The sequence below is a fragment of the Pollachius pollachius genome (genome assembly GCF_949987615.1).
Source record: "Pollachius pollachius genome assembly, chromosome: 19".
NCBI classification, from domain to species: Eukaryota; Metazoa; Chordata; class Actinopteri; order Gadiformes; family Gadidae; genus Pollachius; species Pollachius pollachius.
The window spans coordinates 4,958,411-4,986,398 of NC_136952.1; the positions used below are offsets into that span (position 1 = coordinate 4,958,411).

The following is a 27,988-nucleotide window of genomic DNA, read 5'->3' on the forward strand; positions in this document are numbered from 1 at the left end:
CCCTTCGGGCCGGCCTCACGGACAGCAACTGGCTCGACAAACTGCCGTGGGTCATGCTGGGGCTCAGGACGGCGCCCAAGGAGGACCTCCGGTCATCGTCGGCTGAGCTGGTGTTCGGACAGCCGCTGCGGGTCCCTGGTGACTTCATCCCCAAGCCGACGGAGCCCTGGTCCGCCTCCACTCAGCGCGCCTCCCTGCTGGACGGCGCCAGGGCCTTCGCCCCGGTCCCGACCACGCGGCATGGCGTCCCTGCTTCGCGGGTGCCCCCGGAGCTGCAGTCTGCGGGTTACGTTTTCATCCGCCACGACGGCCACAGGGCTCCGCTACGACCTCCCTATGACGGACCCTTCCGTGTCATCGAGGCGGGAGCCAAGAGCTTCATGGTTGATATGGGGGGTACGCCGGAGTGTGTGTCTGTTGATCGCCTCAAACCGGCTCACTTGGACCTTGAACTGCCCCCGGACTTGGCTCTGCCACCGCTCAGGGGCCGCCCCCCCGTCCTACCCCCCCTGCCACGCCGTGGCCGTTCCCCCCTCCAACCCCTGCAAGCCCCCACAGCTTGCGGCCCTCGGGTCGACGCTGCCCCCCCCCCCCGCACAACAAGAGGATGTGATGGACGATGTCACACCTCCTCCCGCACCTCCTGACTTTGCCTACAGTCGTAGGGGCCGGGCCATACGCCCTCCTCGCCGCGGGGATTTTGAATATTGAGGTGAACACTGGGGGGGCTGGTGTAGTGACTACATTATGGGTTCGTGTTCCCCTCTTACTGATCGAGTGGGAGGGAACTGGCTATGAGTCACGGGGGTCTAGGGGGACGGGTTATGCGGTTGCACGAGTTCTAGCCATGCGCTGCGAGTGATTGTTCTGCTCTGTCGTTGTTGGATTAAAACGGTTATTATTACGCTGCCTACGTCCTCCTTTTCCTCCGGCACTACAAGGAGCTTATTACCTACGTGTTTAAGTTCAGAAGGGGCAAACGTGTAGCTACACATAGCACTACAAAAAGATTGAAAAAGCTAAAAATAATTATAGCTGAACGCTATATATCACATCATGAGCTGGCTGTTCTCAATTCACAACACACATCCATCCAATCTACAGGGCATTCTGACCGAAACCCATGCACTCCCCCCCCCCCCCCCCAACCACACAGACACAATTATTCCAGAATTCAAGCAAAGCGAATGACCAAAAGTCACTTTGAGTCAACAAGAGACTGACTCCACCGACTCCACTATCGTAATATCCACTAGTCTATACCCAACATCGTAAGAACGCAAACACTGGATAATTTAAGTTAAGCTACTTGGAGGCTATGGCTAGTAGTACTATTTCAAGTTAAAACAGCTGACCACATGAGGGCAAAAAATGATCTTGCCAAAGTACCAGCAAATCTTAAGCAATAAATATTGCATCTTACCTTTATTAATGTGCCAGTGGTCTGCAGATGTATCTCGCAGGGTTGCCTGCATGCCTGCTGCCTAACCACATCCATTTAGTTCAACAGGTTTTCGCTCTGATACTGTCCATCCGTGGTACTAACGGTCTGGTGTTTTTTTCCTATGTATTCAGGCTAAAATTAATTGACGGTCTGATGCCTCATCATTGCATACCAGCCATAGAGTATTGGTATTAATATCTCATTCATTGTCCAAGCCAGGCTGGCACCTCATACAAAAATAATCCACAACTACGGTGCTGCAGAGGGGGCATCTAGTCACGACTGAAAAAAGACGAGATAGCGATACAACCAGAGCCCGACATTCTCTCATCCTACCTAGTTGATTATACAGCATAATGTCAAAAAGGAGTGGACAGGACATCAGAGCTTTTTTTAAAGCTAAGCAGTTGAAGCTGACATGCACAGTAAGTGTGCTAGTGTCTTATGAGCTCAGCTAAATTAATATTATTCTAGAAATATGTCATTCTTGAGTTTTTTTTAGCTAGCTAGCCTCTACCAGCGCGACACACTGTTGGCTAGCATGCCTAGTGCTACCGGAGTGTTTTGCCCTATGTGCTTTAACGTTTAGCTTTCCTATTTAAATTAATTTTGAATTTATAACAGTACGGATGATTTATTTTATTTTCACTTCGATGACGTTTCGTTAGCAGTTTGCAGACTCCCCACTAGATGGTCGTAAATCATCCATATTATTTGTACCAAGTAACAACCATGGTACCAGGCAACCGCACACTTCAAACCAATATTTTGTCAAAAACCAATTACAATATTGATAACATATATACCACAACCAACATAATTAATTATTATTATTATTATTTTTTTTTTTTCTGGGGGGGACAAAATGAATCTTGCCGAAAACTGGTGGGGACGCGTCCCCGGCGTAATCGACGCCTATGACTGGTTATGTGTTGTCCCATGTTGCAGCAAATATACCAGTCCAGTGCTCCACCCAACCTGTCTCCGTGAGTTTTATACAAGAAGCAGAAGAGCTGCGGCGTACCCAAGGTCACACCTTTCTCCGCCTTTTCTACACCAGATACACCTGATGATCATCTTCATCCTCACTTCCTGTTTATGTACTCCGGCTTCTCAATCAGTCATCGCCAGATAGTCAAACAGTCTACGTAAGTAGCGTTCCTGGTTCCTATGTATCTTGGTTCCTGTTTTCTTGAGTATCGGGTTATAACCCTATGTTCCTGTCCAGACCATCTCACTACCACGGCACTGTTCCTCCACACCGCCGTCCTGGTTCCTACTCCAACCCAGCTGGCCTCCAGCACCAACCAGCCTCTTCTCATTTCCCAGCAAATAAACATATGAACTGTTACAACTCTTGTCTCTGTCGTGCGTTTGGGCTCCCCCCATCTCGGGCCGTAACAGTCTGTCTTCTATTACTAAGACAGTTGGATTGCACCTGCAAAAGGCATGTTTTAAAATAGTTTATTCACTTAAATCTAGCCTAGGCTATTTGGAAAAACCTACCAGAGTTGGCAAGATATTGAAAGTATTAAACCGAAAAAAGTCCCCAAAATCCCTTCAGCCCTCCCTTCAATCCCACTTCCTCAAAATACATGGGCAGACCGCCACCATTCACAGTTCATATGCCAACCGTTGTGGAAGTCTCAACATGGCAAGTTTCGTGAAAAACACAGTCATGTGTCTGTGGGTGAGAAACACCAAATTCTAAGGGGGATTATGTTCTAGACCAGGGGTCAACAACCTTTTCAACATGCAGTGCCAGTTTGAAATTTTCTCGTTAATGAGTGTGCCTTAAGCAACAATATATTAAATATTAAGCTGAATTATGCCACAGCGACCAAAAACATTTCCAGAAGACCTGGAATTGTATTATTTCCATATAGTCCACAATCATGCATCAACATTTTAAATGCTTTTTTTTGTTATATTTGCTACATGGGCTTACAAATTATAATTACATAAGGCCCAATCTCAAACACCACTTTCAGAAACTCATTCAAAAACATATTTGAACTTTGAGAAATGTAAAAAACAAGAATAGATGAGAATGTTGGAACCATCTACAGCAGGGGTGCCCAACCTTTTTTGACCCAAGATCTACTTTTCAAGTAGCCAACCTCCCGAGATCTACCAGTCTAGTGTCAACATTGCAAACCCACACACATCGTTCCCAGCCTGCAGTAACTAACCTCACAACACTTTTTCTTGTTGTCACACAACCACTAGACATCACATCACAAACCATCCCTCTCTCAAACACACACACAGACAAATTCCTCTCACAGTTGCCAGTTTGGATAGTGTGCTGTAGCGCTCTCTCTCTCTCTCTCTCTCTCTCTCTCTCTCTCTCTCTCGACACACACATGCCAATCTGCATGATGAGCAATAGCCATAACTGACCTTAATATGAACAGTATATGACAAAACAAAAATAACCAGATACAAAACAGGTAGATCTCTTGAGTTAGAAAAAAGGAAATCACTTCCTACTTTAATGGGAGACCTGGCATTGGGAGGAGGAGGCTAACTTCTCGTAGTCAGGAGTGTAGGAGCTGGTTGCAAGGCGTAGGCAGGCTGCAAGATGGTCATCTGTCATTGTTGATCTGTTCTTGGACTTGATGATTTTCATGTGCGAGAAAGCAGACTCGCACAAATAAGTTGATCCAAAAAGAGCTGTCAGGTTCAAGGCACATCTTCTGAGATTGGGATACTTATCCTCCACCAGTAGCTTCCAGAACACTGCATGCTCTCCTGGTTGAGCGGATGTTGATCTGGCTTTAATCTCAATGTCATTTTGCAATTTCAGAATCTCATCCTCAAGAGCGGAGCTTTCAAAGTCGAAAAGTGATTTGACTTTGGCGGCAATGTCACCAACATCAATACTTGCAGAGAATGGATAACACAAATAGCTGGCTACAGGCTCGATGGATGCAAAGTCAGTAAAAGGCCTCTCAAACTCTGACGAGATGCTCTGAACACGCTCCTCATAACGTGCAAGGTCAAGCTGTGTCACACCTTTACCCTGATGTTGTAGTTCTGCTTGCATGTGAGGGAAGTTGCGCAGGTTACCACGCTGCAGCCTGCTTGACATCAGCTGTAGCTTGCTTTTAAACGTGTTTACTGAACTCATCATGTTGATTACATCTTACCCTGCAGCTCTAAATTAAATTCATTGAGCTCGCAAGTGAGATCAGTGAGGAAAGATAAATCTAAAAGCCACTGGTGGTCCTCTAGCTTTGTATGGTAATCCACATGTGTTGAAAGCTTCAGGAAGTACAGCTCTGTGAATCTGGCCAAAAAATTTTCCTCTACTTAACCACCTAACATCCGTGTGGAGCAGCAGGTCTGTGTGCTCAGCACCATTCTCCTCCAAGTGAGCACGGAAAAGCCTTCTCTGCAGACTCCTGGCCCGAACTGAACACACAATTTTCATTGCAATATCCATCACTTCTTTCATATTTAAAATCTTTCCACACAACGCTTGCTGGTGAATTATACAGTGATAATTCAGGATATCTGGGAAAGATTCACTTTCTTTGCACAGTGCAATGAACCCAGTGGTGCGGCCCATCATAGCAGGCGCCCCATCAGTTGTGATGGAGATCAGCTTAAAGAGCGGCAGTTTTTTCTCGTTAACGAATCCCATGAAAGCATTAAAGATATCCTTACCTCTGGTGTGTCCTTTTAATGGCAAAATGGTGAGTAGCTCTTCCTTGGTGCTCATATCTTCAAAAACCATCCTGATGAAAACACACAATTGTGCCATATCCACCATATCAGTCAACTCGTCAAATTGGAGGGAAAAGCACTCACACAAGTCAATGTCCTTCCTTAGCTGCTCCGCTACATCCACCGCCATTCCCTCACATCGCCTTGTGGTAGTATTGCGGGAGAGTTGCACTTCTTTAATGGCCTTCACGATCTCTGCTTTATTTTTAAAGTCTTCAAAAAGGCTATCCGCTGCTTCGAGAAAGGCTTCCTTCACAATATCGCCGTCTTTGAATGGCTTCTTGTGTTTAGCAAGGACGTGACTGACGCGATAGGAAGCAACTGTTGCGGCCTTATTAGCCTGGGTCTTTGGTTTGGTGAAGATTGACTGCCGTGCTGCAAGCTGTGCTTTCAAATCCCGCACTTTTGTGGCACGTAAAGGCGTTTCTGCAGGGAAATCCCTCTCGTACCTGTGTACCCGTGTACTGTTTTAAAATGCCGCTCCAGATTCCCTTTCTTTGCCAACGCCACCGTTGCATTGCAGATCAAACAAACAGGCTTTGAATGAGAATAAACAAAAAAATAATCTTCCTCCCACTCAGAGTGAAAATGGTAGGTTTTAGCTCGTTTCCCCTCAGCCATGTCAACGTTTGGGAGTGCGTAACTACTGTTGACAGCTTTCAACTGCTGTTGACAGCGCATGTCATGCGGGAACATAGGACCCTTTTTTTTCTCTTTTTTTTAAGTCCTATGTTCCCCGTTTTTCCCAAAAAGGGTCCTATGTTCCCCTGTATTGATACATACCGGGGAGCATAATACCCTTTTTCTGAAAAAGGGTCCTATGTTCCCCGCAATCTATCAATCTTTAATAAATATTTAAACTTTGACGCAACATTCGCGTGATGACAGCCAATCAGCGTTCAACAGCATGGCCACTGAGTGACATGTGTAACGTAACAGCCAATCAGCGTTCAACCGGCCAACTCAGTGCAGTGCAGTCCGAGGTGAACTGCAGCATGGAGGAGAGAGTGATTGTTGCCGTTTGCGACTCCCGGAGCTCTATATATAACATAATATAATATAATTGTATATATAATATCACGGCCAAAAGCTCAGTGCGCCTCCGGATGGCCGTAGCGCGAGGAGCTCTCGTTTTTTATTTCTAAAAAAAAAAAAAAAAAAAAAGTTTTTGTTTTTTTTCTCTTCACCCCTCGCGGTCGACTTGGGATCTGTCGGCGGTCTACTGGCAGACCGCGATCGACTGGTTGGGCACTCCTGATCTACAGCAATATCTTTAAGACATGTACAGCTTTGCAAAACCATGTGAAGGCGATGCATACAGGCCACTTTTATATATATTTTTTCCACTTATATTTTCTTCTCAATTGATCCCATTTCAGAACACTGCTTTCAGTAACTCATTTAATCATATTTGCACTGGGAGGAAATGCCCAAAAAAGAATAAAGTGCAAAAAAAATTGGTAGCAATAATTATGCTGCCGTATTGTGCGGTGAATTTTTTTTAATAATAAAATAATAAATAAATGTGCCAATGATTATGCCGCCATGTGCCAGTGGTGGCACGCGTGCCTAAGGTTCCCGATCCCTGATTCAGACAATCTCAGACACAACAAACAACTGAAAGAAAAATAAATAAATAAATAAATGATATATATATATATATATATATATATATATATATATATATATATATATATATATATATATATATATATATATATATATATATATATAATATTTGTATTTGTAACTGTTAATCCAATAGGGTTTGTACACAATTTTGAATTTTAATCTTGTTCATTTGTATGACAGAGGGAGCCTGTTTTTATTTTGCTTGAATAGTAATACAAGTGAAAAGACAAGTGCAGACTAGAATGTACTCCATTGTCATGCTTAAAAGAGTTTCCATGTACCTTGGCTTGCCACCAGGTGGTACTCTCTGCTCATTTAGCATTAATTCAGACCATAGCGATTCACGATAGTATCATATTGGTATTAAAAAAATAGTAATAACAGTAATATTAGTATAATAGTATTAGTATTATAATATTACTATTAATATATTAATATTATTAGTAGTAGCATCATTAGTATAATATTAATTGTAATATAAAGAGTACAATTATAAGTAGTAGTAGCAGGCATAATATTGTAGCAGATGTATCAGTAATTTGGAATTCTGAGTTCTGGGAGTTTTTCATGTCTTGCACAAGTCAAATATTAATGAAATAATGCGCACGTACACATCTGGCTGAATCTATTCTGCAGGTTCTGTTCCATAAATGTTCTCAACAAAAGGGATGTAGGCCTACTTGTGCATCGTCGTTTAGGTTCATGGTTCGCCTTTATGACATGACGTGCCGTGGTGGACTATAACGTGTCTGATTAGACTGGGTTCTGTCGGGTGCCGTGTGAGACGTGCATTCTGATATAGACTGCGGAACAGAGCAGACGGTTCTTCTGAAGACCCACCCGGTTGGAGAACAATTCTAACCACCGCAAGCAAGTGTATTGGTAAACGGATTGACAATCGCTATGTCGTCTGTGCTCGGCGTCGTGGCCAAGCAGCTTAAAAGTCATCCCGCTGTAAGTTTGAGTCCTTTTATTGGGCGAATCACAGATGACATTGAATCGTGACTCTCCTTCCGCAGTGAACGTGCCAGGACACTTGACGACTGCAATTAGACCTTGACGATTCATTCAATATGAATATGAAATGTATTGTACAATGCAGTTGCATAGCCTATAATTATATTGCTGAACAGGTGAATTAATTGATGTTATTTTTAAAACATGTGTTCAAGTTGACCTTTACATGATTTTATGAACAGACAGCAAGGGATATATGGATCTTGAATAACTTAACACTTTTGTTACACGCCTAATCAGAATACCATACAACTTGGTGTGCTATTCAGTACGGTCTGATCCTGCCTCTCTAGCTCATTCCTCTGTTCATCTTCATCGGTGGAGGGGCGACCATGAGCGCGATGTACCTGGCCCGCCTAGCCCTGAAAAACCCTGACGTCTCGTAAGTGTCAAACGGCAAGAATATGTGTGTGTGTGTGTGTGTGTGTGTGTGTGTGTGTGTGTGTGTGTGTGTGTGTGTGTGTGTGTGTGTGTGTGTGTGTGTGTGTGTGTGTGCAGTGTAGCCTACGTGTTCGTGTGAATGCGTGTGAGTGCGTGTGTGTGTAATGCTCATGTAGGGTCATGTTTTATATATATATATATATATATATATATATATATAAATGATCATGGTATATTAGTAGTAATAAATAGAACTCATAATATATATATGTATTAGCCTATGTATTATATATATACATATATATACACAGGGTGCGATTTGTGAAAAAAACAGAGGGGGGGATAATTTTGAGAAACATTTTAAAATGTTTCAAAATGAAGACGGACCCTGTGTATTTTGGTTGTTAATTATTACTCATCTACCTTCACATTCAGATGGGACCACAAGAACAACCCAGAACCCTGGAACAACCTGGACCCCAAACATCAGTACAAGGTGAACATTTACTTCATATTTCATCATATCTGACATTTAATATATTTATCCGATCATATTGTTCTATTTCATGCTACGAATCATGTATTATTTGATTTCATATATATTCAGCATATAATTCTATAATTATTCATATGCTTAAAATATATTCATTACACATTAATATCCTTTATGTTTATGCAATAGATGATATTTACCATGATATCGATTGTCCTTCACAGATGTTTACAGTGAATATGGATTACTCTACTTTGAAGAAGGACAGACCTGACTTCTAAACATTTCTGCGACTAAAAAAACTTCTAAATAAAAAAGCACTTAAACTAATTGAAACAATTTCAATAAATGACTCTCATGTTGTGTGCATGGTGGGATCTTTCCCAGATGATGATTGACTTGTCTTTTCTATTATATATTATTAGAGAACATGTTAATGACATTGTCATGAGTAGGACATTGTCAATCCATAGGCTAATTCTAAAGATAGACTGGTCATTCGTACATGCAGAAGGTCAGAAATGAACTACATATCCCACAGCTGGCTGTCGTGCATCACGAATAAACTACATATCCCAGATTGTCCTATCGCGAGAGCCACTTACAAACTACATATCCAATACCCGTCGGTGCTATCGCGAGAATGCACTTAAGTTTGACGCGGGAAGGCGTAACTTCCGTCATAACAATCAAAGCTATCAACAATAAGTTGACCAGGAGCTTCTAATGTTATATATTAGTATTATACCATTATATATTAATATTATAGTACACCCTTGGTTACAACACGATGGATCCTACCCTGACTAACGTGTCTCCTCGTGTCCTGCTGCGTAGTATTATCTCCACAGAGCCTCCGCGGTCCCCTGTTACCCGGTAACACTTCATTTTACATTACTTTACTGAATTAACTACTTACTTACATAAATGTACACTACTGTACACCTTACTTAACTTTATTAGACACAGTATCGAGGTATAGGGTGCTAGTCTACTCTGTAAAGTAACGAGCAGCCCCGGTGGCTACGACTAGCCCCATAATCAAGAACTACTTATGAACAACACGCTACAATAGTAGCAGTTATTAGCACAATGAGTACACGTACATAGTATGTATTGGTCTCATATGAGAGTTTGTATTGGTCTACATTAGAGTAGGTACGGGTCTTATATGAGAGTATGTATTGGTCTTGTATGAGAGTATGTATTGGTCTACATTCGAGTGCTTATTGGACTTATATGAGAGTATGCATTGGTCTAAATTGGAGTATGTGTTGGTCTTGTATGAGAGTATGTATTGGTCTACATTAGAGTATGTATTGGTCTACATTATAGTATGTATTGGTCTACATCATAGTATTTATTGGTCTTGTATGAGAGTATGTATTGGTCTACATTGGAGTATGTGTTGGTCTTGTATGAGAGTTGGTCTACATTAGTGTATGTATTGGTCTTGTGTGAGAGTATGTATTGGTCTTATATGAAGCATAACGCATTTTGGGTCCACCCCCAATCTTTGTTTGCACTGCAATATTGGCAACGTTTGGTCCGTCCGTTGGAGCAGATCTTGGCGCACAGTAGCCCAGAGGGATGTGACGGCCGAGGCTGGCCCAGGCGATGTGGAGGCTGAAGGCGGTATGGTGCGACGTAGCCTGAGGCACAAGACCCAAGGCAAGCGTCTGATCAGGCTCCAAATGGTAGGCACATTTTACACTATTGCACCAGGTATATACACCAGGTATTGGTACTTTTGGAAGTGTGGGCAGGTGCCACGTCCTGCTGGAAAATGAAATCAGCATCCCCTTAAAGCTTAAAGTCAGCAGAAGGAAGCATGAAGTGCTCTAAAACGTCCTGTTAGACGGCTGTGTTGACGTTGGACTTGATAATAAAACACAGTGGGCCAACACCAGAAGCTGACATGACTCTCCAAATCACCACTGACTGTGGGAACCTCACATTGGACTTCAAGAAACTTGGATTCTGTGCCTTTCCATTCTTCCTCCAGACTCTTGGACCTTGATTTACAAATGGCGCTTATGAGGTAGTCTCCGGTTTAGGAGTGGCTTGAGACGAGGAATGCGACAGTTGTAGTAGCCCATGTCCTGGATCCGTCTGGCGTGGGGGCTCTTGATGCACGGACTCCTGCCTCAGTCGAAATTTTCTGAGTCGAATCAGATCTGCCTTTTCAGTCCAGAGATACGACTATTCGGCGGCCGTGCGGGGCAGGTCTTTTGGAGGTTCAAAAAATTAGTTTTTTTTCTATTAACACTCTGTTTTGGTAGGCTATAGGACGTTTATATATGCTTCCGCGTTGCGCTCATTACGTTCTCACCTGAACAGTTTTCTGTCAATCAAACTCGTCGGAATTGTAGCCAACTTATTCCTGTCGGGTTTTAATTAGGCTCCTGCCCATAATGCGGTCCGATAATGAACACGGGGCTCATGTATAGGCTAGTGGATAATCCACTATATGAGCCCTGTGTTCACGATCTGATTGCAGCGGAAGAATGATAAAAAGTCACAATAAATGTGTCGATTCATGCATATGGCCTGACACGTCTACACTAAAGGTTGGGTCTTTTACTGAGATCAAATAAAAACTCTTTGAAAATACACAAAGTAACGCTCCTAACCTTCTCTCTCACTCTCTCTCCTTTCGGCAAGGCCCCAGCTGTCTCTTCGGAGTCAGTCATATTTATTGTATTGTTTGTTTATATGTAGGCCTATTTATAAATGTCGCCACACTTTTGACGTCTTCTGAGACATGGTTATAGGCTATGTTAACATTTGCTATAGTAAAACCACCACCGTCCGTGCACCAACCGTTCTGGTTTCAATTTGTATCCATTTCAGCACACGTCGTGCCGCATCAGTCCTTTTAAATATATAATTATAATTGTTATCCATATAAATATTATTCCTGTGCATTTTAATGTTTTCTATTTTTAGTTTTGTTAATGCACACCACTCACTGACGAAAATAAATAAATAAATAAATAAAGGAAGACTGCAGGGTTTCCCGACTGATGATTCGAATCATCGACTTTCAGGGGACGGCCTTAGTCGACTCCTTATGAAAGTCCCACACATTTTTAAATGGCCTTTGCTTGACAATCTTCTAAGGGCAGTGGCTATCCCTGTTGTTTGTGCACCATTTTTCTACCACGCTTTCTCCTTTCAATCAACTTTCTATAATATGGTTTGATAAGGCTCTCTGTGAACAGCCAGCCATGACCTTTTGAGTCTTAGCCTCCTTGTGGAGGGTGTCAATGACTGTCTTCTGCACAACTGTCAAGTCAGCAGTCTTCCCCGTGAAGCCTACTGAACAAGACTGAGAGACCATTTAAAGGCTCAGGAAACTTTTGCAGGTATTTTGACTTTTTGAGGCAATTTGCTGATTAGACTGTGACCCCTAATTGAGTCTACAATGTTTGACTTTTTCACAACATACAGATACCAAATTTTGGGATTAATGAGCTATAAGCCATAATCATCAAGATTAATACAAATAAAGGCGTGACATATTTCACTTTGGGTGTAATGAATCGATATTACATGAGTTTCATGTGAATTGAATTATAGAAATTAATGAACCTTTCCACAATATTCTAATTAATTGTGATGCACCTGTATATCCCGTCCACCTGAATAGTTGCAGACCATAGGAACGATTTCTTTGTTAATGTTTAACCCTTTGATGCTTTTGTAAACAATGTTGAAGTTTCCCCTATAAGCATAATGTACACCACATGGACTCATTGGAGAGGTTTGGTAAACCATTGCCTGTGTCTTCCCATGATCATGCTCTCTAGTAAGTCAAATCCTCTCCTGTCGAGAAGTAAACTAAAATAAGCAATTGTTCATCACTCAGGAACCCCCGGCTGAGGTACAAGGCACTACTACACGACGGAGCCTCCGGACCAGGAGAAGCCTTCCCAGCACCAGCCACTCTCCGGACATGCATCTGAAAGAACCCCACAGGGTAGGCAGTGGCACATGGCTTATCTTGCTTATCACCAACCAACATCCATGTTGGAAACGTGACGGTAGAGAACCCCTTGCTATTGGCCACATGGTACAATATGTTCTAACATATCAGGTCTGACACCCTGATGCTACAGGTATCCCAGGGGGGGTTGGAGACCCAGGGTGATATTGTGAGACGTGTCAGCTCAAGGAAGAGGCCTTCTTTCACCGTTCAGACCCCGCAGGAAGCCCTGAAGATGCATCTGAAACAGAAGCTCCGTAAGGTAGAGTGACTAGGCTCATTTTTAAAATCCATCCATCCACCAACGTGTAAACCCTCCATCCACCCACCCCCCTGTGACCCACCCACCCACCCCCCTGTGACCCACCCCCTGTACTACCACCTCTACTTGTCCTTCCGTCCTCAGAGTGCCTCCGGATCTGCTCTGGTCCTGGAGAGCAGACGCCTGTCAGGCTTACGCCGGCCTGGGCCCATGACATCACTCCTGGACGACGATGACGTCACACCCAGACGCCTTCTTCAGAAAATCATAAGCACTGGTGTGTGTGGGTGTGGGTGTGTGTGTGTGTGTGTGTGTCTGTGTTAAGGTTGGGCGATCGTCTACAAGCTGATTTATCGCATTATAAAATTGCCGTTTTATTTTTGGATGGTCTTCCCCTTGGACCAGCGTGAGCCTCCGCTGATTTAAGTTTGGATACGTCGGTGCTGTCATGATGACACAGTCGGTGTGTCTCAATAGTGAAAACTGGGGGGGGGGTGCTCCACTCATTCACTTTTTTTAAGCTGATTTATGACATTGTGAAATTGCCGTTTATTTTCTCATTTTTTCTTAAAAACGATTATCAAGGGGGTCGTCAATATCACTGTTTAATGTAACGCCGGATGCAACTACTCCTTTCTACTTCTTTAGGGTTGGTTTCATTGAAGCAGTCTGGTCAACCTCTGACAATTCAACACATCGTAACCAATTCATTTTTCAACCGTTTACCTTCGTTCGAACCCATGAACACATCTACACACTTGTCTCTTCATTAATATCTAATGAAATTTCGATGGCTTCTATACTTTCTTCAGAATCACAGTTTTAGTTTCTTACCGGCATAGTTTTCAGATGCTCTCATTGATTTCCTTTGACGCCAGAGCGAGAGGACGTTCATGCACACACACACACGCAATAGCTCCGCCACATCTGATCCGATTAGAAGTGGAAGAACAGCTCAATCGTAATAAAAAATTATCATATATACGCCTCAATCGGAATACAATTCTCTGATCGGAATAGAATTCCATGTCCCGGTAACTTATCAACCCCAGCATGTCCGGTAACGTCTTTGGCAGTGCCAAAGACGTTGACGTCGCTTACCAACCTGTCTGCCAAATTAGTCTGCCAAATTGGCAGACTATTTCTCAGACCGGTAGGTTTCGAGCCCCTCCCCTCTCCATTCCTCTCCTCTCGTAACAGTGAGATAATACGTCAGGTCAGTGCTACAGTCACGCTAACTACAATTACAATTTGCGGGGCTTTTTATGCTGTAAAATTAGCCACCAGACACAAAAAAAAAAATCACAAAAAAAAAACGCCTTTTCATCGGCAACTTGAGGCGATCGACGACGGAATCCATCGATCGTTGATAGTTGATAGAATCGACCATCGGCCCATCCCTAGTGTGTGTGTGCTTGTGTGCTGTCGAGGTGTGTACTTAACTTGTGTGTGTGTTAATGGGTATGGGTGTGTGTGTGTGTAGCGGCAGTGGTGACCCCGGGGATCCACGTAAGGACTGAAGCTGAGGGGAGCGATCGCCCAGCGGATGTCAGTGTTGCCAGGAATAATGCTAGGTAGGTGACCTGCCGACACCTCTGTCCTATTCTCTGGTAGGGACCTATTACTCTGTAATGTGGTTCATTGTTTAGAATGGGGCACTTCCCCACCGTTTCAGTCAGTTCACATGATCCCTTTTTAAGGTTGCAGACAATCCTAACCCAGACGAGTTTAAGTCATTCTGTACAGTGCTAACCCGGAGCAAACCACAGCCCTAATAGCCCATTAGTAATTAACTTCTAGGTAGGGCTAGCATACACCCCCTCCCACATATATACGTATTATTCAATATATGCAGGACAGGCAATCTCTCAACATAGGTACTGTCCCAATGAACCCCATTAATACTCCACTGTCCTCCCTTCCAGTATTGATCTGGATCTGCAAGATGTAACCCTGGCTGGCATCGACAGTACGGTAAGGGTACTGAGGAGAACGAGGCAGCGACAAAGCTTCAATGTCATGGCTTTTGAGAAGAACATGGAAACCGGTCAAGGTAAGTTACCTGAGCAAAGTCAAGGTTAGCTACCTGTGCAAGGTCAAGGTGAGTTCACTGAACCAGATCAAGGTGAGCTCACTGAACCAGATCAAGGTCAGCTCACGTTATTGTTATTTTCTTTTTTTCAAGATGCAGAACTTCAGGCTGAGGAATCAGGACTTGAACTCTTGTCTCTCTCTACCTCATTGGGGTAAGAAACTGAGGCCCCATTATTAATGCAAAACATAATTGCAAAACACATTATTAATCATGTTGTGAACTTCTGAACCAAGGTATGCAAATGTGATCTGATCTGTGGATCCACTTGACCTGGGTTGTCACTTTATACCTGCATGTGAATTACATTTCCAGATCTGCTTCATTGAGTTTAAACACATCGCCAGCGGAGGCCTCCCCTCGAAGGGCTGGGCTGAGGAGGAAGACACAAAGACTAACCAAATTCAGTGCTGAGGATTTCATTGCTGCTGTTCAACAGAGACAGTTGGCCGGGGGTCACGGTGAGTGAGACAGTTTGGGGGAAAGCAGGGGGGGTCTGGGGGGTCGGCTGGGTATGGCGAAGTTTGTTTGGTCTTGGGGAGTAAGTTGGGTCTTGGGGAATTAGTTGGGTCTTGGGGAGTTAGTTGGGTCTTGGGGAGTTAGTTGGGTCTTGCAGGGTAAGCTGGGTCTAGGAATTAGCTAGGACAGCATCTGGGTTCGTTGGTTAATCATCTTGTTTCTGGCCCCCAGCAGAGAGTGAGGACAGGCCCCACCTGACGGATTCCTTTACTCGTGAAATTAGTGACCTTCCCGACATCACCACTGACAATATTCACCAACGTACCAAGCTGTATGACACCCTCCAACCACTGGGGGGCACGGAACAGGGAGCAGAAAGAGAAGGCCAGCCCCCGAACGAAGAGCACCCATCGACCGAAGACCGCACAGCAACCAAAGACCTTCCCTCTACCGAAGACCCTCGCCCTTCTCAAGGCCACCCCTCTGCTGAAGAGGATGACCGTATCACCTACCCCACCACTGAGGCTGAGCCGGTCACTATGGAGACTGGGGAGGAGGAGGAGGGTGCGGAGACTAACGTGGAGGAAGAGGAGAAGGGAAAAAGCATTGCTATGGAGACCCAGAGTGAGGAAGAGGTGGCTATGGAGACCCAGAGTGAGGAAGAGGTTCCTGGGTATCAGACTGCCTCAGGACAACCTGGCGTGGACGGCAGCAGTAGCAGGCCTCGTTCTGAAGGCCATCTACCAAGAGAACATCGTTCTGAAGGCCATCTACCAAGAGAACATCGTTCTGAAGGCCATCTACCAAGAGAACATCGTTCTGAAGGCCATCTTCCAAGAGAACATCGTTCTGAAGGCCATCTTCCAAGAGAACATCGTTCTGAAGGCCATCTTCCAAGAGAACATCGTTCTGAAGGCCATCTTCCAAGAGAACATCGTTCTGAAGGCCATCTTCCAAGAGAACATCGTTCTGAAGGCCATCTTCCAAGAGAACATCGTTCTGAAGGCCATCTACTCACGGAGCATCGCTCTGCCCAGAGAGAGAGGGGCTACAAGAGCATTGGGGCCAGAGGTGAGGATCGACACAGAGGTTAACTGTAGTGCTGGTGTAGTGGGCATTGTGAACACGTGTAGCGTATAATGACCCATGACTCTGTACCTCCATTCAGATCCCAGCAAGATGATGGAAGAAAATGATCTTACTCGAATTGGACCGACCAATGTGGTTGACCATGAGAGCCTCCGTTCCTCTGCAGGCCAGGCCCAGGTGGAGGGGGTGCAGGAGTTGGAGGAGGAGGAGGCTGGGCAGGGGGGGGAGGAGGAGCAGGCTGGGCAGGGGGGGGAGAAGGAGGAGCAGGCTGGGCTGGGGGGGGAGGGGGTGCAGGGGTTGGAGGAGGAGGAGGCTGGGCAGGGGGGGGAGGAGGAGCAGGCTGGGCAGGGGGGGGAGGAGGAGCAGGCTGGGCAGGGGGGGGAGGAGGAGCAGGCTGGGCAGGGGGGGGAGGAGGAGGAGGCTGGGCAGGGGGGGGAGGGGGTGAAGGAGAAAGAGGCTGGGCAGGGGGTGCAGGGGGAGGAGGAGGAGGAGGCTGGACAGGGGGTGCAGGGGGAGGAGGAGGAGGAGGCTGGGCAGGGGGGGGAGGGGGTGCAGGCGGAAGAGTTGCAAGAGGAGGAGGAGGAGAAGGCGGTGGTGGAGAAGGAGGAGGGTGATAAGGAGGTCCAAGGGGAAGAGGAGGAGGAGCGGGGCGATGAGGAGGTCCAGGGGGAGGAGGAGGTGCAGGCGGAAGAGTGGCAGGAGGAGGAGAAGGCGGTGGAGGAAGTGGAGCAAAGTGATGAGGAGCAGCAGGTGGAACAAGGTGATGAGGAGGTCCATGGGGAGGAGGAGGTGCAGGCGGAAGAGTGGCAGGAGGAGGAGAAGGCGGTGGAGGAAGTGGAGCAAAGTGACGAGGAGCAGCAGGTGGAACAAGGTGATGAGGAGGTCCATGGGGAGGAGGAGGAGGAGGAGGATGAGCAGGGTGAAGAGGGGATCCAGTGGGAGGAGGAGGAGGAGGATGAGCAGGGTGAAGAGGGGATCCAGGGGGAGGTGGAGGAGGAGGATGAGCAGGGTGAAGAGGAGGGCCATGGGGAGGAGGAGGAGGAGGATGAGCAGGGTGATGAGGGGGTCCAGTGGGAGGAGGAGGAGGAGGAGGATGAGCAGGGTGATGAGGGGATCCAGGGGGAGGAGGAGGTGCAGGCGGAAGAGGGGCAGGAGGAGGAGGACCAGGAGGAACTCGAGGGAGAGCAAAGTGGAGGTAAACAAATGTGTGTATATATGCAAGTCGCTACGGGGGAAAAGTGTCTGCTAAATGGCTACTTTGTTCCCTCCATGTAGTACTGTCTATGAAGACTCCCGCCTTTGTCCGAATGAAGAGGATTTTTGATCCTCCTCCGGGGGAAGGCAGTACGACTCCTCAACAAGGTCTTCCGGACACTCGGTGAGTTAACCTGCCTAGTCACTATCAAGGAATGAATAATTACACGCATTTGTTTGCCAGTTTGCTGCCGCATCACCTTATCCTAAAGAAGGTCCCCAGTAGACGTTGGTTCAACATACCGTTGAAACTCTCAGCCCGTGCTGAGGTCCCATCTTGTCTGCCTTTTCATAAGGCATCCATGGCCTCCAACACATGATAATGGAGACGAACGCGGTGTGGCAATTCACGTTAATTACAGCAAATTACTTTAGTCTGTTGTTTTTGCACACACTTCAACTTGAATCGTCTTCTGTAACAGCACAGGTTTGCCTTGTCAGGGCCTGTAAGCTAAGGATTGTGCCGTATTTTCCGCACTATAAGGCGCACTTAAAAGCCGGTAATTTTCTCAAAGCGACAGTGCGCCTTATAATCCAGAGCGCCTTATATATGGATCAATTGGTTAATTGGTTGATCCATACTGGTTGTAAACGGCGCTCTGTCAAAATGTTTCAGTATGAAAAAACAATAAAAACAATTTAATAATAATAATACAATTTTTCACTACGACTACGATAAAGCCACACTGCTTGCAGCATTACGGCTATCGTAGTCAGTGCACACAGCATTTTACTGCGCTTACTCACAGTCCCAGTATCTCACAGTATCACACTCACAGTATCTTCTTTGCTATGCGCCTTATAATCCGGTGCGCCCTATTTATGAAAAAAGTTCTAAAATAGGTAATTCATTGAAGGTGCGCCTTATAATCCGGTGCGCGTTATAGTGCGGGAAATACGGTATATTGAACGAGTTAATGGGAGGCGTGCGTGGAACCAGTTAAGGAGCCCTATCACATGGATGTCCACAGGAAGGCTCCGGCCAAGCCCAGAAAGGTGAGGGCTAAGCGAGCGGGAGCCAGCCACCTCCCCAAGAGCTACCTGATGAGCACCTTCAAGCACTTTGCCAAGACCAGGGTCGCGGCCGATGTGTATCCCGTCCTGGACAACATGTGAGTCACCATAACCTCGACCTAACCTTAAGAACCTGGGTTTTATTATCAAAACATCTCCAGTAAAACAACGTGGGTCCTGTAAAACAACGTGGGTCCAGTAAAACAAAGTGGGTCCAGTAAGACAATGTGGGTCCAGTAAAACAACGTGGGTCCAGTAAAACAACGTGGGTCCAGTAAAACAATGTGGGTCCAGTAAAACAACGTGGGTCCAGTAAAACAACGTGGGTCCAGTAAAACAACGTGGGTCCAGTAAAACAACGTGGGTCCAGTAAATTATCTTGTTTTTATAATTTACTGGACCAACATTGTGGGTCCAGCATCACCTGATCTCCAGCCCTGAAGTTATCCTCCTCTGAAAGTGGGCATTCCCTCGGGACCACTCCCTCCTTGATGATTGGTCTTAAAGGAGTGACTTAGTGATCTGTGTTTTCTTTTCTTTTTTCTTGAATTTTGCTTCGGTTTCTCCATCGTCCCCGACATCTTGGAATGATCTGTTTGTGTGTGTGTGTGTGTGTGTGTGTGTGTACATACACACACACACACACACACACACACACACACACACACACACACACACACACACACACACACACACACACACACACACACACACACACTGATACATCTCACTCACTCGTGTGTGTTTTCCAGAGTGGAAGCCTACTTTGAGCGGATGGCGTTGGATTTGGAGACGTACGCGCATCACGCAAAGAGGAAGACCATCGAAGTCGCAGACGTGGAACTGCTGCTGAGGAGGTCTGTGGTCGGTCTGTTGTCCGTCAGCAGATAGAGAAACGTAAAGGAGAGAGGGTCCATGGGAGTCTTTAGCAGATAGAGAAACGTAAAGGAGAGAGGGTCCATGGGAGTCTTTAGCAGATAGAGAAACGTAAAGGAGAGAGGGTCTTACTGTACTGTCGTCTAAACCGTGGTTCTCCAGTACTCCCTCCCACCCTCGGTACCTTACAGCTAGCTGTCCCTGCAGCGCTCGTGTGAACTGCTGCTTGTACTCAGCCTCTTTATTTTTCTTAGTTCGGCATTCAACCTGTTTTTTTCAAAGATCCACGTCCGAGACACCATGTGGATCTTAGCCGAGCTGACTGCATTTATACTTCCACCACATACACTTGCACACAAGGTGGCAGTACAGAGTTCCCAACCACAATGAACCCACAAGCAAGTCCGGCAAAGGCGGGACAGATTCTACCAAATTTGAAAATATGTTGAAAAACATATATCTGTGAAAATGATGTAAAAGGTTTTGTGTTTTGCAACCAACTAAAAATCGTGTGTGTGTCTGTGTGTGTGTGTGTGTGTTTCCAGACAGGGCTATGTTACTGACAAGGTTCCTGTGGAAGTCCTCATTGAGAAATATCTTCCCATGGAATACAGAAGGATGCTCATCCCCATAGCAACCAGCGGAAATATCGTCATCCCTAAACCAAAATAACTATTATTTCTGAGTACCGGATGATTTCAAAGAAAATGACGATTACATTAGGAGAAAGAATATTGTTTGGTGTTTCTATTATTGTTTGTCCTTTTCTTTGTAGCATAGTTTTATATGTGCAATATTTCTTTTTTAAATAAAAATTAAAATTTTTAAAATTATTAAATTTTTAAATAAAGATTAGTTTGTAAATTACATTTGATGTTTATTATTAGAACTGAGTATATCCAATGTTTTCCCGATGCACAGGGTTATATTCCATGTGATTCAAGTTCAACATGGATTCCTTTAGGGATGTTTATGTTACCATAGCAATTGCTTAAATATGCATGAGATTAACTTTGAACTAATGCTGTGAACTGCACAGAGAACCCTCAATCTCTACAACAAAAAGAGTCATGTTGAATAATAATTCATTGCATTCATATATGGCTTCCTTAAGACACCCAAAGCATTACATGCTGAGTGTGTGTGTGTGTGGTGGGGTTGTAGCTTTCCCTCCATTTGTAACAAATGGAGGGAAAGCTACAAACTGCACAAGATAGAAATAACATTTAGTAATATTCTATCACATCGTCCACAGAATAAAAGCATAGATTTAAAAGATCCGCTGCATTTGAAGATTCGGTTTCAAAGTAAAAAAAAAACGTTTTTCTTTACCCCGCTTTTTACTTTATGCTTTTAGATGACATAAGCACACAATAAATACTATAAATACTACTAATACTACTAAATATTTACCTACTGCATTCTCAAATGCTAACCTTTACTTTTGGGTTTAGTTGGTTAGGGTTATTGTATGATTAGGGTTATTGTATGAATCCTACTATTGGTGGTGGGTGTGAACTATGGGTTAACCGCCACACGTGGTTAATGACCCTCCGGCGAACCAGGGGGCGCTGAGCTCCATGTCGCTGACTCTTCAGCTACCGCTAGCTCAGCGCTAGCCTGGAGCTAACAACAACAAGAACATCAACGTTAGGATTAAATTAGGATTAAATGTTTACGGTGAGTCTAATATTGCCATGAAACCCTCCATTGAACATTTGTTGACTCATCTTTATACAAGAAGATGTCGTTCCTGAAGGATTTAACGTGGCGCTGCTAATTCATCATATTGTTGCTTCTGCATAAAATAATCTGCTTTACTTATAACGAATACCTGTATGATGTATGCATATTTGATGATGTATAAAGATACATATGATACATATAATGTCTAAAATATTCTGCTGCTCTTATTTTACCTTTATAATGAATATATAATCACCATGAATATGCCATGTCAATTATATCACAGCTGTATAATGTATATAATAATCTGCTTCTTTATCTTTAACATATATCAAGATCAACAAAACTATTTTGGCCTTTACATATATTTATGTATGTTTGTGTCGGTGTGTGTATGTGTATATATTTATAGGTATAGATGGATAGATAATGTTGTTTATTCTGTTGAGTTATTGTTATTTAGTTATTATATTGTTGTCATTTCTTAAACAATTCAGTTTTTTTAGTTGAATGCGGAAGAAAGTATTTATATTTCATCCTCTTACCCTAATGAGGAAATTCAATTGGTTCACTTGGCCATGAGGAGGAGGAGGAGGAGGACGATGATGATGATGATGATGTCTTCCAGGTGTCTGAGTGCTGTGTTTGGAACTACTTTACTGAGAGGAACGCTTAGCCTAGCTTAGCACACCGGTGGTCAAGCTGGCCATGTCCAGAGTCCCGAGCCCCCCTCCCCCTGCCGACATGTCCAGTGGACCGGTGGCCGAGTCCTGGTGCTACACACAGGTAAACACACTCAACCTTACATCCACACACACAAAGGCTCATTGACCTGGCACGTTAAAGTCGTACCGTCAACAATTGGAACTAGCTTGTGGATTTAAATTACCTCGACATATCTGTAGTCAATGCTGATCGATGGTGATTTTGATAATGTTATCAATAAAATAATATTAGTAACTGATATATTCTGCAAAAAATAATTTTCAATTCTGGAAGCCTCCCGCCTATTGACTGGGAGGAGCTCAATCTTATACATTGGAACTTTAAGCATTTTACCAGATAAAACTGGATGTTACATAACGGGACCTCAAGATGAAGGTTACCTGTAGAGGAGACCAACTGATTATCTTCTTTTTTTCTTTTTCAGATCAAAGTGGTGAAGTTCTCCTACATGTGGACCATCAACAACTTCAGCTTCTGTCGTGAGGAGATGGGAGAGGTCATCAAGAGCTCCACCTTCTCCTCCGGGGCTAACGATAAACTGAAATGGTGAGTTGATTGGAGAAATAAACCTAACTTCTTTCCCGCAACACATTTAGGGATCAGATCCTTGGGCCACAGTTCTTCCGATGTCGTTCACACGCAGTTTCTCCTCAAGCTCACTGTGGCAATAATATTAACGAGTTCTCTACATCTTTTGTGATCAAACCTCAGGGTCGCGAAAGACAAAGACTAACCTTAAAACGTAAGGATTGTCACCATGTGTAAACTGCGCAAAGTGACATAATCATGGGAATCAGGCTGGATTTGTCGCCAAGCCCTGCGCGTCCACAGCAATATAGAAATTATAAATGCAGGCATTTACTGCCGTGTATTCTCGGCGCAAATCTCAGTTAACCTTTCCGCTAGGTGTGTGTGTTACCCCTTACAGATCTTGACATTTACATTTAGGGGATTTAGCAGACGATTTTATCCAAAGCGACCTACAACTGTTCATACTCACATTCACAGTTGAGTCAACCATGCAAGGCGGTAGCTAGCTCGTAATGAGCAGTCAGGATGAGGTGTCTTGCTCAGAGACACCAGTACACTTCACTACGAGGAGCCGGGGATCGAACTAGCAACCTTCTGGTTACAAAGCAACCCGCTCTGCCTCCTGAGTTAAGCCGACGCCCCGTTGACAGACTAACACTAACGCGATCTCCTGTGTCCTCTAGGTGTTTGCGAGTTAACCCTAAGGGTTTGGACGAGGAGAGTAAGGACTACCTGTCTCTCTACCTGCTGCTCGTGAGCTGTCCGAAGGCAGAGGTCCGTGCCAAGTTCAAGTTTTCAATCCTTAATGCCAAAGGGGAGGAGACCAAGGCTATGGGTGAGGCGGCAGCAGCATCACATTCAGTCCAGAGGTCCACCGATTGTGTCAACGATGAGTTCATAAAATAATAGATAATGTAATTATAAAATAATAGATAATCTTCTGATGTAGAGGCTACCTCTTTGCAATCATGTTGGTGCTAATTATACCAGGGCTAGCAATTAGAATAGCGTATGTACTAACGTGTGTGTGTGTGTGTGTTCGTGTGTGCGTGCAGAAAGCCAGCGAGCGTACCGCTTCGTGCAGGGTAAAGACTGGGGTTTCAAGAAGTTCATCCGACGAGACTTTCTATTGGACGAAGCCAACGGTCTTCTGCCTGACGACAAGCTCACCCTGTTCTGTGAGGTAATCGCCCTTTATTTGATTTATTTGAACTGGCGAATACTGGGAGCTGCCCATTACAACCACAGACCTCTACTTGTATTACCATGAGCTGCCAAGTACATCCACCGTTTTCCACTGGTTATCACGATAGCTGCCCAGTTCAACCACAGTCTTCTACTGATTATTATGGGAGCTGCCTAGTATAAGACCAGAGAGTTAGGGTTAGGTTTATGGTTTACGTGGGTTAGGGTTAGGGCAGGGCTGGTTAGATTGGGTTATGGTTTACGTGGGTTAGGGTTAGGGCAGGGCTGGTTAGATTGGGTTATGGTTTACGTGGGTTAGGGTTAGGGCAGGGCTGATTAGATTGGGTTATGGTTTACGTGGGTTAGGGTTAGGGCAGGGCTGGTTAGATTGGGTTATGGTTTACCTGGGTTAGGGTTAGGGCAGGGCTGGTTAGATTGGTTCATGGTTTGGGTGGGTTAGGGCTGGGGCTGGTTAGATTGGTTCATGGTTTGGGTGGGTTAGGGCTGGGGCTGATTAGATGAAGTTCTGGTTTGCGTAGTAAGGGCTATGCTATGGGTAAGGGTCAGGTTGGTCCTTAAAGGTGTTCCCTTGCAGGTGAGTGTGGTGCAGGACTCGGTGAACATCTCTGGCCAGAACACCATGAACATGGTGAAGGTGCCGGACTGCCGGCTGGCGGAGGAGCTGGGAGGCCTGTGGGAGAACTCCAGGTTCACTGACTGCTCGCTCTGCGTCGCGGGACAGGAGTTCCAGGCACACAAAGCCATACTTGCAGGTACTAACAGAGCCCTGAGGGAAAAGAAATGTTTTCCTTCATTTTGTGCATCGTCTAATTTGTTGTCTGCATAATGGAGAGTGCCAAGTCATGCTGACTTCCTCTGCGGTTGTTTCCAGCTCGTTCTGACTCGCTCTCCTGTTGGTTTTACAGCTCGGTCGCCCGTGTTCAGTGCCATGTTTGAACATGAGATGGAGGAGAGTAAAAAGGTGAACGCTCATTTTTAATTATTGTTGGAACTATACTGTATTTCTGCTGTCATTTTCTATATCATACTCGACTGCACTATTCGATATCATGCTGCACTATGCTGAACTTTGCTGCTGTCTACGTTGTGTTCCAGAACCGTGTGGAGATCAACGATGTTGAGCCGGAGGTCTTCAAAGAGATGATGTGCTTCATTTACACTGACAAAGCTCCCAACCTGGACAAGATGGCTGATGACCTGCTAGCTGCAGCTGACAAGGTCTTTTAAAGATGCCCTCGTCTTTTAAAGATACCCTGGTCTTTTAAAGATATCTTTGTGTTTTAAAGAAACCCTAATCTTTTAAAGATGCCACAGTGTTTTAAAGATACCAGAGCCTTTTAAAGATTTCATGGTGTTTAAAAGATACAATGGTGTTTTAAGATAACAAAACGTTTTAAAGATACCCTGGTCATTTAAAGATATAAATCTACAAATTGACCACTGCATCCTTAGCTTCGGACTCCATCAAACATCCTCAAATGTCTGTCGGTAGCCCTGATGTTACCGTGTGGTTTCTCTGTTTGTCAGTACGCCCTGGAGAGGTTAAAGGTCATGTGTGAGGACGCGTTGTGCAGCAGTCTGTCGGTGGAGAACGCAGCCGATGTCCTGATCCTCGCAGATCTACACAGTGCTGACCAGCTGAAGACCCAAGCTGTAGACTTCATCAACTAGTCAGTACTCTCCCTCTCTGTCCATTTCCCTCTCTCTGTCTCTCTCTCTCTATCACTTCCTCTCACTTCCTCTCTCCGTCTCTCCCTCTCTCTGTCTCTCTGTCAATTTCCCTCTCTCTGTCCTCTCTCTCGCTCTGTCACGTCCTCTCTCTCGCTCTGTCACTTCCTCACTCTTGTCTCCCTACATTAGCCTTATTAGACTCCTTGTGTATGAAACCTGCCACCCCAGCGGGTTTTTAATTGATTGTGTCTGTGTGGTTCTCTCTTTGTGTGTGTGTGTGTGTGTGTGTGTGTGTGTCTCTCTCTCTCTCTTTGTGTGTGTTTGGATGGGTGTGTGTGTGTGTGTGTGTGTGTCTCTCTCTCTTTGTGTGTGTGCGCGCATGTGTGTCTCTCTTTTTGTGTGTGTGTGTATGTCTGGTGTGTGTTTGTGTGTCTCTCTCTTTGTTTGTGTGTGTGTGTGTGTGTGCGTTTGCCTGTGTGTGTGTGTGCGTTTGCCTGTGTGTGTGTGTGTGTCTTTCTCTCTTTGTGTGTGTGCGTCTGCCTGTGTGTGTGTTTGTGTGTGTCTCTCTCTCTGTGTGTGTGCGTTTGCCTGTGTGTGTAGCCATGCTGCGGAGGTGATGGAGACGGCTGGCTGGAGGTCCATGGTGGCCTCCCACCCCCACCTGGTGGCTGAGGCGTACCGCTCCCTGGCCTCGGCCCAGTGCCCCTTCCTGGGCCCGCCCCGCAAGCGCCTCAAGCAGTCCTAACACACACACACACACACACACACACACACGAACACGCACACATGCACACACACATACATACATACACACACCCGTTGCCGAAGGGCCCTCCTCCTGGACAGAACGTTAACCGCCACCAAGAACTAGTTGGTACTAGTCATCTAACTAGAACAGCTAGTTAAGTCATAACCAGCTAGTTAGATCTAACCCACTAAATCGATCCCAGACAGATACTTAGACCATAAATGGCTAGGTAGATGTAGACCAACTAGTTAGAGACTAACCAGCTAGTTAGCTCTAGACCCACATGTTACACCCTAACAAGCGAGTTAGATCTAGTCAAACTAGTTGGGTGTGACCAACTTCTTAGATCCTAGCCAGCTAGCTAGATCCCAGCCAACTAGCTAGATGCTAAACCAGCTAGTTAGAACTAGACCAGCTCGTTAGATCCTCACCAGCTAGTTAGACGCTAACCAGCTCTCGAGTAGCCTTCCCAGCTGGTTAGACCCTAACCAGATGGTTAGGTTCTGGGAGCGGGATTGGAGGGGAGGGGGAAACCTTCAGGAGCAGTAGAGTAGAGTAGTAGAGTAGAGTAGTAGTTATCTCCATGTTGGACTGTTCTCTTGGTGAATGGGTTTTGAGAATCCTGAAAGACACCAAGACCTACTGGTAGGACTGCAAGACCTACTGGTAGGACTGCAAGACCTACTGGTAGGACTGCAAGACCTACTGGTAGGACTACAATACCTACTACTAGGACTGCAGGACCTACCAGTAGGACTACAATACCTACTACTAGGACTACAAGACCCACTAGTAGGAGTATAGGACCTACTAGGACTCCAAGCCCTCGTAGGAATCCAAGAACTACTCGTGGGACTACAAGACCCTCTACTAAAACTGCAAGAACTACTGGTAGGACTACAAGGACTACTGGTAGGACTGCAAGGACTACTGGTAGGACTACAAGGACTACTGGTAGGACTGCAAGGACTACTGGTAGGACTACAAGAACTACTGGTAGGACTACAAGGACTACTGGTAGGACTACAAGAACTACTAGTAGTCCTTGTAGTCCTACTAGTAGGACTACAAGAACTACTACTAGGACTACAAGGATTACTGGTAGGACTACAAGACCCACTGGTAGGACTACAAGGACTACTGGTAGGACTACAAAACCCACTGGTAGGACTACAAGACCCGCTGGTAGGACTACAATCCGAGAGGAGCCTGAAGGAGAGCCTGGACAGCCATCCACTGACGAAGCTACAGCTGGCTAGCGACCTAGCTACCGAGCCACTCCCTCGGCCCGGAGACCGTTTATGACGTCATGTTGTTAGTGACCTCTGCTTCGTCCTTGTAATTATTTTTTCATATCAATTTGTACAAGCCGATGGAGGCTCTGTAAACCAAATGTCAATTGTAAAGTGCAGCCGGACATTTCTGGGCAGGATTGAAGACTGGGAGAATTGAATTTGAACACGTTTTAATGTTCCGAGACCCTCCTCTGTGGAAAGACTGTTAGCTCCCTTTATTATGGCAGTGACAATTCGTTGTTGCCGTATTTGTTCAAAAAGGAATAAATCACAGCTATTTTGTATTTAATGCAAAGCAGACTTGGATTCCTTGCTTTTTTGTGAGCGATTATTGGATTTTGGATATAACTAGTAGCTGATTTTTTGTTAGCGATTAATGGATTTTGGATCAA

The 27,988-nt window shown here is 45.1% G+C and overlaps 3 protein-coding genes across 3 annotated transcripts; all 3 read left to right on the forward strand.

Moving 5' to 3' along the window:
- Positions 1-7,618: 7,618 nt before the first annotated feature.
- Positions 7,619-9,020, forward strand: LOC307089871 (cytochrome c oxidase subunit NDUFA4-like). The gene is made up of 4 exons (XM_079756342.1): positions 7,619-7,762; positions 8,119-8,207; positions 8,642-8,702; positions 8,924-9,020. Exons 1-4 carry the CDS (start codon positions 7,712-7,714, stop codon positions 8,978-8,980), a joined length of 258 nt encoding a protein of 85 aa, XP_079612468.1. The 5' UTR covers positions 7,619-7,711; the 3' UTR covers positions 8,981-9,020.
- Positions 9,021-9,404: 384 nt separating this feature from the next.
- cenpt (centromere protein T) lies at positions 9,405-20,520 on the forward strand. The gene is made up of 16 exons (XM_079756786.1): positions 9,405-9,575; positions 10,264-10,396; positions 12,571-12,681; positions 12,821-12,949; positions 13,094-13,226; positions 14,433-14,523; positions 14,875-15,002; positions 15,135-15,195; positions 15,357-15,502; positions 15,732-16,571; positions 16,669-16,799; positions 17,625-17,784; positions 17,865-17,967; positions 18,815-18,955; positions 19,610-19,714; positions 20,279-20,520. The coding sequence occupies exons 1-16, from the start codon at positions 9,490-9,492 to the stop codon at positions 20,403-20,405; spliced, it is 2,625 nt and encodes an 874-aa protein (XP_079612912.1). The 5' UTR covers positions 9,405-9,489; the 3' UTR covers positions 20,406-20,520.
- Positions 20,521-21,335: 815 nt separating this feature from the next.
- Positions 21,336-27,896, forward strand: spop (speckle type BTB/POZ protein). The gene is made up of 10 exons (XM_079756735.1): positions 21,336-21,413; positions 22,048-22,205; positions 22,570-22,691; positions 23,360-23,511; positions 23,732-23,859; positions 24,457-24,634; positions 24,788-24,843; positions 24,978-25,100; positions 25,410-25,552; positions 26,154-27,896. The coding sequence occupies exons 2-10, from the start codon at positions 22,128-22,130 to the stop codon at positions 26,296-26,298; spliced, it is 1,125 nt and encodes a 374-aa protein (XP_079612861.1). The 5' UTR covers positions 21,336-21,413; positions 22,048-22,127; the 3' UTR covers positions 26,299-27,896.
- The last annotated feature ends 92 nt before the right edge of the window (positions 27,897-27,988 follow it).

Excerpts from the sequence above, each read along its gene's own strand:
- LOC307089871 (XM_079756342.1), top strand. The coding sequence starts at position 7,712 with ATGTCGTCTGTGCTCGGCGTCGTGGCCAAGCAGCTTAAAAGTCATCCC. Across the intron at positions 7,763-8,118 it reads AGCTTAAAAGTCATCCCGCT|CTCATTCCTCTGTTCATCTT; the intron begins GTAAGTTTGAGT and ends CTGCCTCTCTAG. Across the intron at positions 8,208-8,641 it reads CTGAAAAACCCTGACGTCTC|ATGGGACCACAAGAACAACC; the intron begins GTAAGTGTCAAA and ends CTTCACATTCAG.
- cenpt (XM_079756786.1), top strand. The coding sequence starts at position 9,490 with ATGGATCCTACCCTGACTAACGTGTCTCCTCGTGTCCTGCTGCGTAGT. Across the intron at positions 17,785-17,864 it reads CGAGGGAGAGCAAAGTGGAG|TACTGTCTATGAAGACTCCC; the intron begins GTAAACAAATGT and ends CCCTCCATGTAG. Across the intron at positions 19,715-20,278 it reads GTGGAACTGCTGCTGAGGAG|ACAGGGCTATGTTACTGACA; the intron begins GTCTGTGGTCGG and ends GTGTGTTTCCAG.
- spop (XM_079756735.1), top strand. The coding sequence starts at position 22,128 with ATGTCCAGAGTCCCGAGCCCCCCTCCCCCTGCCGACATGTCCAGTGGA. Across the intron at positions 23,512-23,731 it reads GGAGGAGACCAAGGCTATGG|AAAGCCAGCGAGCGTACCGC; the intron begins GTGAGGCGGCAG and ends GTGTGCGTGCAG. Across the intron at positions 24,635-24,787 it reads ACACAAAGCCATACTTGCAG|CTCGGTCGCCCGTGTTCAGT; the intron begins GTACTAACAGAG and ends TTGGTTTTACAG.